This window comes from Phyllopteryx taeniolatus, chromosome 20 (assembly GCF_024500385.1).
Source record: "Phyllopteryx taeniolatus isolate TA_2022b chromosome 20, UOR_Ptae_1.2, whole genome shotgun sequence".
Taxonomy (NCBI): Eukaryota; Metazoa; Chordata; class Actinopteri; order Syngnathiformes; family Syngnathidae; genus Phyllopteryx; species Phyllopteryx taeniolatus.
Window position 1 is genome coordinate 13,731,558 of NC_084521.1, and position 11,505 is coordinate 13,743,062.

Here is an 11,505-nt window from a genome sequence, read left to right on the forward strand (position 1 = left end):
GTTAATTGATACTAAAGTATTGAGAGTTATAATACAGCTAATCTTTTTATGGTTGCGAGATGACTTAATCATGTTAGTTTTGTAGTACTGTACTGAATCACCATTCATACAAAATGGTAAACAAGGACTATTACCTTGCATGTTTTGTTTTCAAATTTGGAATCATCCTAAAGTCTATATTTTCAATGGTGAAGTTTGTAAATTGTCTTTTTCTGAAAAACTGTGAGGTAAATTATAATGAAATCCACACTAATCCCAATCATCTATTCATTAACAGATAAACATAATGCTATTCCGTAAGCACATAATTTGTGAGGTAAACCTACATCGAGTGCTGAACATGAATTAACACACACAGACAGATTTGTTAGAGAACAATATTTCCTTTCAGAATCAATTTCTAAAGCATACCACTGTACACTATAAAATCCTTGCACAAATGTGGGCCATTGATCATTTTGTAAAACTTGAATTTCAAGCAAATCTACAGTTTAGATTGCAATTCTCAACCGCAAATGTGTCTCATCATCCTCAAAATCCAGAAAATGTTTTCACTGAGAAATGGATAAAAAGCTTACTTTTCTTTTTCATTTATGTTGAGCACTGTAGGTGAGGTTTTCTACAAGGATGATGTCGTATCAAAGGTTGTCTCACTTATCTATGGCAAATACAATCACCACCCAAGTACACGTGCACAATCTGTAACGATCCAAAGCAAGATATGCATCATAAAAACTGACTTTACAAAGATAATACTCAATTGTGCTCCACACTGCCAAAATCTATCAATTTAAGTGTTTATATATATATATATATATAATATACAAATTAAATTTGAATAAGCAGGAGAGCTACATATAGGTACTGTATGCCCATGACGCATGCTGTTGGTAGCATAAAAAGTATCGACCCTTTTATTTTTAAATACATGTTTTCACATTATTCTTTTCATGCATTGATTTCATTTGTAATCTGTACTCCCATTGTAATCACTTTTTTTGTGGCTCAGATACATTTTTACAAGTTTTCCCTCACCTGATATTCAGAATCACTATGAAGAAGTCGCGTTTTACGGTGGTATCAAAATTAAACTCCACTGCATAGGGGTAGCCTACTGAATGTGCGTTTTGCTTGCTTGGAAGAGCATTTTGTTCTCAAGGTGCCCCTTATCGTGCAGCCTATCACCCTAACAGTACTGAAATGACTTAACCTCAATCGGATTCTAACCTTAAACTTAAAAGCAAGAATTGGACCCAAGATTATGGGATGTGAAGACGAAATCTTTATCTTTCAATGATGAGTTGAACTGCACCAATTTTAAGCTTTGATCACATGATTATCTCACATGTTGTTTTCCTCTTTCCACTTAGATAGAATTTGTTTGCACAACATAACCTAATAAATTGGACACATCTCACAAGTTTGTGCAAAGGTTACCGATAATTGTGGAGCAAGTAAAAGTCCAACAACTCGAATATAATGTTGTGCCGTGATAACTGCTGTGGACACAGTGAACTCCTTTGATTAGAATTATAAGACTGACAAGACTGATGCATGGTGATCATGGAAGAAATTGGGAATGGAGTTGGATGTTACGATAATGAAGTTACACCTCTATGTGCCTTAATGCCAAATGTACGTTAGCTGTGATTGGATTGTTTAGAGTGGTTTCTTCATGGTTGATTGCCATAAAGTATTTTTTTTAAAAAGCAATCTGGTCCATCATCTGTTCCTAGAAATCAAATGTCAACTGCAACATGTTCCAAAAAGGCTGGGACAGGTGACAAAAAAGACTGTGAAAGTTGAGGAGTGCTCATCAAACACCTGTTTGGAACATCCCACAGGTGAACAGGCTAATTACGAACACGCGGGTGCTACGATTGGGTATAAAAGGAGCTTCCCTGAATTGCTCAGTCATTCACAAGCAAAGATGGGGTGAGGTTCACCTATTCGTGAATAAGTGCGTGAGAAAATAGTCGAACAGTTTAAGGACAATGTTCCTCAACGTACAATTGCAAGAAATTTAGGCATTTTGTCATCTATGGTCCATAATATCATCAAAAGGTTCAGAGAATCTGGAGAAATCACTGCATGTAAGCGGCAAGGCCGAAAACCAACATTGAATGCCCGTGACCTTCGATCCCTCAGGCGGCCTGCCTGCAGTCCAGACGTGTCTCCCATTGAAAATGTATGGCGCATTATGAAGCGTAAAATACGACAACAGAGACCCCGGACTGTTGAACAGCAGAAGCCGTACATCAAGCTAGAATGGGAAAGAATTCCACCTACAAAACTTCAACAATTAGTGTCCTCAGTTCCCAAAGGTTTATTGAATGTTGTTAAAAGCAAAGTTGACGTAACACGGTGGTAAACATGACCCTGTCCCAGCTTTTTTGGAACGTGTTGCAGCCATCAAATTCCAAGTTAATGATTATTTGCTAAAAACAATAAAGTTTATCAATTTGAACATGAAATATCTTGTCTTTGTAGTGTATTCAATTAAATATAGGTTGAACATGATTTGCAAATCATTGTATTCCATTTTTATTTATGTTTAACACAATGTCCCAACTTCATTGGATTTGGGGTCTTATATATACCCGCATATATAATAGAAACACACACATATGTGTGTATATATACATATATATATGTATATGTGTATATATATGTATATGTATATATATATATGTATATATATATATATATATATATATATATATATATGTGCGTGGGTGTGTGTATATAGTAGTAGTAAATGAACATTTACTACAGTTATTTTATTATTATTTATTAGTTAGTTGTTACAGTTTCAGCTAAATGATTTGGGATTTTTTTCATGGAACATTCACTTATCTGGTTTGTCATATGAAGCGATACTGTCCAAATTGCGTATATTTGTCATTAGGTCAACATGGTATCCTGTTTTCCACATCCTGTACACATACACTGGACCCTCAATTTAACGGACTAAAAGGGAGAAGGGCTAATCCGTTAAATCCGATTTTCCGTTAAATTGAATAACTTTTTTTGAGGCTTCAAAACACAAGTACAGTGCCTAATTATTGTTTTGTACACGGCCTAAAAACACATACACAAAGATTTGAATTGTTTGAAAAGTTTTTAAGGTTATTCAAATTTACCTCGTGCATGGGAAGAGGTGATTTTGAGTTCCAACTGGACACTATTTTCTGTCCGTTAAATCGGGGTCTGTTGAATCAAGGTTCCACTGGATACAGTATATCTTTATGTATGTATAATGCAACAAACACATTTTTATTATGTATTTACAGTCAGTTTATTATTTATGTAAAGAACAAATATGTGGTTAATTCTAAACTAATGATTTATGATTTTTGTAATCCACTTTTTTTTTAGAGGACACATTCAAGGGACCTGTTGATGCATTCATTCAAAATATTAAAAAGTAATCAAAATGTAATCAAATGCAATTCGTTATATTACTTTGAGAAAGTAATTGAAATGACTACTATTGCATTTTCAACAGAGTAACTTGTCATTTTAAGCAACTACATTTTCCAAGTAATCTTCCCAACACTGAATATCCCCATGTCTTACTTTAACAACATTACAATTAATCATTAGATGTTTCTCTGTAAACTGAGATGCAGATTTGACATAAGATAACATATATGTAATACTGTATGTAGGGTATTTATGTTCCCACTTGCAGATTAGATAACCACCCACCCTCTTGTACCTCCCCTTGCAAAGAGCTTTAAAAGGAGCGATTTGCATGTTGTTCTATTTCTTCAGACAGCTTTACGTGCACTCCCAGTCAACATGGATTTTTCAAAGAATGCAACAGAGTGTCCACAGCCCCTTAAGGCAGAAGTGAAAGGTGTTTTTTCTCTCTTTCTTCTTTTTTACATTGTGTGCTTGGCATCAGGAAAATATTTCATTCGTGATTATTTTGTTGTTTTACTCTTTTAAATTTTTTTTATTTTTTTTAGGGAACATCCCCTCCTGGTTGCAAGGCACATTACTACGCAATGGCCCTGGGATCTTCTCAGTGGGGGATACCAGCTATGACCACTGGTTTGATGGCATGTCCATCATGCACAGCTTCTCCTTCATGGATGGTTGGTCTCTTACATTGTCTTTTTAATGCATAATTCATTAATAGACTGTTTTTGTTGTTGTTACTGCACTGTTACAGGTGAAGTGATCCACAGAAGCAGGTTCCTGAAAAGTGACACCTACAAAGCCAACATGGAATCCAACCGAATTGTTGTGTCTGAAATGGGAACAATGGCTTACCCCGACCCAAGCAAAAACTTAATTGTCAAGTAAGCATCATTCTTGAGCTGAACTAAGTGATTAGGACTAGAATAGAATTTATGCATCACCCTAAAGAGGGCAAGTGCTATGGAAAACGTATGGATGGATGGGATGGAGTTTAATAATGGAGATATATTCCATAATATCAGACACACACGAGTTGATGGTCTAGTGCAGTGATTCCCAATCAGGGTGCCGTGGCAACCGAGTGAGCTGTAAGAGACCGTCCGGGGTGTCGAGGGAAATTATCCAATTTCATTTCATGTGCCTGAAAATGATTTATTCATCACAAACACATCTTTGTCTATCTATCTATGCCAGCGACGTATAGTGATGGGCAGAACAATTAGATTCCATTAGATGGCAGAAGGTACAATAAAGCTTTTGCCATTGATACAAAACAATAAATCATGGCTTCCTGTGAGTGCATCAGCTGTTTGATCAATTAAACAGGCCCACGTTTCACACAAAGTCAATTTGTGTGTAAATTCACACAAGGTCTTCATTGTTTCAGTCAATCTACTTTTTGTGACATGCAGCCACAGCATGATGATCATTTTAATGATACACAGTAGATCGAAATGCAGTATTCTATCTTCACAAAGATATGAATCTTTGGTTTGGATTGAGACTGTCATGGAGGTATAAATGTTGAATAATGGAGTTCGAAATTGCAGCTGTGTCGAATTGCATCGTACCTGATAGCCGTTTCTAATATTTTGACTCTCTCGTGTAGCTAATCGTGGTATCCAAAACATTATCTTTGTAAAACTGCAGAATATTGGATGCAACTCGTGCAGTGGAAATATTGTGCAAGTGGTCATTGTGTTGTAGTTGGTGTGTGTATGTGCAAGTTCTGATCCTCCTCACATTTGGTGGACATTTTTTAAAATTATTATTATTATTATTATTACAACTTTTCTTTCAGTGTCTCTTCATCACAGCCACTTAGTCCTCAGGGTGGGTTTTGTCTCAGACTATCACTGTTGGAATCTTTCATTTTATGTGATTCCTATCTATATGTGTTCTTATATATATATATATATATATATATATATATATGTGTGTATTTTGTTTTCTTTTCAGGGTGATCACCTTCCTCAACCACACAGTGCCTGACTTCACTGACAACGGCACCAGCAATTTTATCAAATACGGTCAGGATTATTTTGCCACCTCAGAAACCAACTACATTCGTAAAATTGACCCAGTCACCCTGGAAACTCAGGATAAGGTAAGGCTCGTCCGTCTCAGAAAAAAAATGATAGTTTTCCTTTAGTGTATTAAGTGTACAAATGGTTTCTTTCCACTCAGGTAGACTATATGAAGTTTCTGCCTGTGAACTTGGCTTCATCCCATCCACACTACGACAAGGAGGGTAATGCCTACAACATGGGTACTTGTATCGCTGAAAAGGGCAAGACGAAATACCTACTGTTCAAAGTCCCCGCAGTTTCTCAGAAAGGTAAGTGATGACCTGCTCTACTTTGTCCCTACAATTCAACTGGCTGGATCCTTATCTGCAGTCAAAATGCAGTAACGAATGCGCACGAAATGACCTAACAGACTTTGTGCACTATTTCCATGTGTAAGCCCAGATATACGTAGCAAAAAAGTCTTGGCAGTGACTCAAGTTTGGGGGAAAGAAATTGCTGAAGCAGTAAAAAAGTGAGTCACTGTTAAAATGTTTGGCCACAGCTGTAATGCCAGCGCAACATTTGTAATGTATAATCTATCAGGGCCCCTCCTTAAGCCGTCACCTTACCGTGGTGGAGGGGTTTGTGTGTCCCAATGATCCTAGGAGCTGAGTTGTTCAGTCTGGGCTTCCCTGCTGAGGCTGGTGTCCCCGCCACCCGACCTCGGATAAGCGGAGGAAATTGAATGAATGAATGAATGAATGAATATATCAGGGTACCCATGGGTGCTTGGGATTCTTCAACACACATTGTCAGAAACTGGCTTGAATTGCTTGAAATCACAACTTTCCATTTAGGTTATATAAAACAATGGGCGGACTTAAAAGTGTTCCTTTCATTTTTACCCTGTAGTCATAAAACCGTTTTTTAAAGATAATATAATGATATTTTCATATGAATATATAATAATTCGCTGCAGCAGTAACTAGAAAAGGTTTTCGATTTTTGATCGATTGATTGATTTTTTTTTTTTTTAACCCCTGCAGACAAAGACAAGAAAGTCCCCGCTCTGAAGAATGTGGAGGTGATCTGTTCAGTACCCTGCCGCTCCCTCCTGACGCCCAGCTACTTCCACAGCTTCGGGATGACGGACAACTACTTCATCTTCATCGAGCAGCCCATCAAACTGGACATCCTCAAAATGGCCACCGCCTACATGAGGAGAGTCAACTGGGCCAGCTGCCTGAAGTTCTGCCCAGAAGATTGTGTAAGCACTATCTTTATTTTCGCCCCACTGAACATCTGGAACTTCAAAATCTTAATAATCCACTTCATTCCTTTTAGACTCTGATCCACCTGATCGACAGAAAGACAGGCAAAGTGATGGAGACCAAGTACTACACGGAAGCCATGGTCGTCTACCATCACGTGAATGCTTTCGAGGTCGACGGTTGCGTCATATTTGATGTCATCGCCTACAAGGACAACAACCTTTACGACATGTTTTACCTGAGCAAGCTGAAAGAAAAGCCAGGATCTCACGACAATAGCTACTCCAAACCAAGCTATAAGAGATTTGCACTTCCCGTTCAACCGAACGAGGTGAGAAGAAGACATGCCAGTTTGACTTTGACCCCGAAGGGGATACTGAGCTGTTCCCGTTGTGTAGGGCGCGGCCATCGGAGAGAACCTGGTGAAAGTGACGTGCACCGCAGCCACAGCAGTGAAAGAGAAAGAAGGCAAAGTAGTATGCCAGGCAGAGGTGCTCTACGAAGGTACATTTCATGCCAGTCACAGCGACATTCTGTGCAACGGGTTTTGCTCATTGAAAGTCCTTTTTTTTTTTTTTTTTGAAATCTCCATCAGGGATTGAACTGCCACGAATCAATTACGATTTTAACAGCAAGAGACATCGCTTTGTGTATGGCAACTGCGTTGAGGAAACGGTACTCTCAAAAGAGGTTTGTTTTTATTTTCTCATGCGATGACAAAATGCGAGAACAATTGAGATTCCTTTGACTTGCCAGGGTATTTTGAATAGGCTAGTTGTAAAAGTAAGGAAATGTATTGTTCAAAGCCACTTTGTTTTTCTAAAACTTATAAATGAGAAAACCACAAGGTGGGAAACTGTTAAAAATGTTGACTTAGAAGCTGTTCAAACAGAACACAAGCACCTCTTGGCCTTGGTTAATGTACCCATGGGTGGTCTTCATTTGGCAAAGCTACACAGAGCTAACACAAACAATGGAAAGAAAGGAAGTCCATTAGGCTTGAGTAGTACAGAAAATATATTTTGAAGCGCTTCCACTCATTCTGACTCTATGCCCAAATTACTGCTGTGACGTCAGAGAGAGGAAACCTGCACAAGGACGTGTCTCATTTCTGTCAACAGGATGATGTTTATTCTTCCCGCTTAAATGCCACAACATCCTTTTCGCCCAAGTTCCTCATGTTTCCATGTCTTTCCTCTGATATGATCAGTGCGTTGGTTGCAGGGCCTTAACCCTCCACCTCTCAATACCACATCGTAATTATAGAAACTAACGAATTGCACCAGAAAACCTGCACAATCGAAATGAGGTTAAATGCAACAATTCAACCAGCTACTGTAATATTGAATTACCACCGCAGTAAAAAAAAAAAAAAAAGATTGAGGTAAAAAGGTAATATTACATAATAATCAGGGGTGCACACTAGTATTGGGAATTTCGACTCTATTTCGAGAGCTGCTTCTTTAAGTTCAGCTCCCTTAAAAGAGCTTCCACGCGGCCCCTCAATTTCAGTTAATTTATTGCCAAATTATGTGTACCGGTAAACTGAATTCATTATTTTAAAATAATACATCATATGGACTATTTATATTGCATTATGAATTCACATTCTAGAGTGCAAAAAAAAACAAAACCATAAGATACAAACACATAAACAGGTAATATATTTGTGGATCGTTGAACTATTGTCGGCGCAGCAACAGATGCGATAGACACACTTGCACGTTCATTAACAGCGGGTTGCCCAACACCAGGTTAGCTAACTGAAGTAATAGTACGCATATGCCCAATGCAGGTTTTATTTGGAGCTTCTCCAAACTGAAATTTGATTTTTGCAAGGTTTGCATCCTGCAAGTTTCGAAATTTTACTTTTTTTGTTTTAATCAGAGCAGACTATCAGTGTCATAAATCTAGATAACATAATTACTAAACTGTGGTAACTGGTGCTTTATCAACATCCAAGTTTGTGTTCAGAAATATTGTCATTTTGATGGGCATAAAATGGCAAAGCATGATAACGCGACCACAAATGAATTTTTACATTGTAACACTACAAATGTATCCAAATGTGAAGCTATCTCTTTTCTACAAAGTTTTCTTTTTAGTGGGACCAATGTTCAAAGTGTTTCACTGACAAATATTCCACATCATAAGACGTTAGGTCATCGCTCGGTCAACTCGAATACTGATTGAAGTCTCCCAAGTTTGTTTCCTGGAAAAGGACATTACCAGGTCCATTAAACAATTATCCTTTATCACACTTATCAATAAATATGGCCTGCAACTGGACAAAGGTAAAAAGATAACTTTCTACTTCACTATACTGTTAGTAGTAACACTCTTTCAATATACAGTAGCTGGCATACCTTCTCAAATCGTTACAATATATATATATTTAATTCCCAATAAACCTTGATTTAAGGTGTTTTTAAATAATTATTTTTTTAAATGTAGATTACCAAGTTTGACACAGAAACCAAGCAAATATTGACCTGGAGTGAAGACAACTGCTGGCCATCGGAGGCAGTGTTTGTCCCCAGACCGAATGGCGAGGCAGAGGATGATGGTAAGCATTACTGTGCAGTTAAATTTGTATTTTTAATATAGTTTTATGAAATTGTGCAAGACTAAGTGACAAGATCTTTTTCATTTTACTGCACTGTCTTACTCTTTTTTTTTTTTTTTTTTTTTTTGTAGGGGTGATTTTATCATCTATAATCAACACCAGTCCCGACCAGTCTAACTTCATCTTGGTTCTTAATGGCAGAACATTCAAGGAAGTGGCTCGGGGTTACGTGAACACTGAGCTCCATAAGGACATGCATGGATTTTTTATCCCTCACGGAAATTAGTCACTTATGGAATGCATCAATATACATTTCAGGAAATTAAAATCCTTAATCCTGCCAACATGTATAACATGTAAATTACATTCCACTGTAGTTGGGACTACTAAACAAAGTGATCAGGATGATCTAGATATTGTATAAAAGGTGTCACATTTGACTAAACCAATTAATTTGGATGTAACATTGGCTGTATAGTGCCTCAGTGAACATGTGAAATATGAATTCATATCGTCCACGCATTCCTTAGTTCGTTTGTCTGCCGAGAGGCCTGAAATCAGCTCATTCGAATTTCTCGAGTTTATCTACGTCGCTAGCGAAGATCTCCGCCCACCTCTCTGCTCCCGAGTCAACGCTGTCAACACAACAAACACGTGTGGCAGTCTAGACAGAGGCAACCGATCAGAGGAAAGGGGGTTGTCTTAGCCAAATATGGACAAAGCCGGTACAAAACTGGGTCAAAAAGAAGTCCATGTCAAAATTGCCTTTTCTGGACACCCGTATGACGAAGCCAATGTGTTTTTTTCTTTTTTTTTAAAATGAAACTGACACTTCTATACTAAGTCCATGTTAGAGAGTCACTATATTGTCTATCCATCCATTCATTTTCCGTACCGCTTCTCCTCACTAGGGTCGCTCGCGGGCGTGCTGGAGCCTATCCCAGCTATCTTCGGGTGACAGGCGGGGTACACCCTGAACTGGTCGCCAGCCAATCGCAGGGCACATATACACAAACAACCATTCGCGCACACATTCACACTTAAGGGCAACTTAGCGTCTTCAATCAACCTATCGTGCATGTTTTGGGGGATGTGGGAGGAAACCGGAGTACCCGGAGAAAACCCACGCAGACACGGGGAGAACACGCAAACTCCACACAGCCGGGGCCGGGATTTGAACCCCGGTCCTCAGAACTGTGAGGCAGATGTGCTATCCAGTCGTACACTGTGCCGCCTCTATTGTCTAAATGGCCAAAATATGGGACCTTCAAAATGTTATTTCTTATTTACATAATTTTGTGTGGGTGAAAATGTATACTGTAGTATATACCCACTTTGTTGTTGTGTATCACTTTGAGTTGCCTTTTTGTGCGCTTTGCTTTCACAGAAAAAAAAACATTCGGCCTGTTATACCCACACAACATCGAGTAGGTCCAACCAACTCTCATCATGTGGGAGAAGTTAGACATGTGTAACATTCCGTGTTGGGCTCGGTTTCATGTCCTTAAAGCCTTGGTCTACTATATCAGAACATTATATACTGTATAACCGCTATGCTCACCCACCACAACGTTATTTTTGTAAATCAAATCTAATGTCATTGTACTAGGCATCTAATGATTTACTTTGCTCATCTCTCTTCCAGCTAGTGTCCTGTCTTTTGTTATCGTTTCTTCCTATATTGTTGAGTTATCTTTGCACTGTTTCTCACTTTTGTTTGATCTGTCACTCCACTTTAAGACTTTGTTCTGTCCGACTGAAATGTTCAATAAATATGCATCAGAATACAAAAAAAAGAAAAGAAAACAAAACTGCATAAAAGGTATACAGCGCCTCCTTTTCTGTTTTACCTAACAGCCGAACATGACCAAAAAAAAACAAAAAAACAACAACAACAACAACAAAACACTCAGTTGTCATCCAAAAAGATCATCAAGCCTTGGGATTGACTAAAGGGAAATGTACAAGTTGGAGACAAAGTGATGGATCAGATGACCTTTCGGCCAGAGACTATATCATAAATTATAAGGATGGTCTCGTTAGGTAAAGATACAATTGCACAAGAGCAGTGAACACATTGGTGAACTTTCTGTAATCGATCGTCCAAGTTGGTTCTGCTGTTAGAGTCTTTAATCAATGACTGAAAAAGGTAACTCATTTCTGATGTGAAATTATTCATAGTTTGTTATCACACATTCATCATTTGGGGGGGGGGGGGGGGGGGGAGTGT

The 11,505-nt window shown here is 38.2% G+C and overlaps 1 protein-coding gene across 1 annotated transcript; it reads left to right on the top strand.

The window, feature by feature from the left end:
• The first annotated feature begins 3,758 nt into the window (after positions 1–3,758).
• Positions 3,759–11,100, top strand: bco1 (beta-carotene oxygenase 1). Its single transcript, XM_061758863.1, has 11 exons — positions 3,759–3,862; positions 3,975–4,103; positions 4,181–4,310; positions 5,389–5,536; positions 5,617–5,767; positions 6,485–6,705; positions 6,783–7,040; positions 7,108–7,213; positions 7,305–7,399; positions 9,164–9,275; positions 9,407–11,100. Exons 1-11 carry the CDS (start codon positions 3,805–3,807, stop codon positions 9,559–9,561), a joined length of 1,563 nt encoding a protein of 520 aa, XP_061614847.1. The 5' UTR covers positions 3,759–3,804; the 3' UTR covers positions 9,562–11,100.
• The last annotated feature ends 405 nt before the right edge of the window (positions 11,101–11,505 follow it).

Bases quoted from the DNA above. Each gene is read 5' to 3' on its own strand.
- bco1 (XM_061758863.1), top strand. From the start codon at position 3,805: ATGGATTTTTCAAAGAATGCAACAGAGTGTCCACAGCCCCTTAAGGCA. The intron at 4,311-5,388 runs GTAAGCATCATT...TTTTCTTTTCAG, and splicing joins AGCAAAAACTTAATTGTCAA to GGTGATCACCTTCCTCAACC. The intron at 9,276-9,406 runs GTAAGCATTACT...TTTTTTTTGTAG, and splicing joins TGGCGAGGCAGAGGATGATG to GGGTGATTTTATCATCTATA.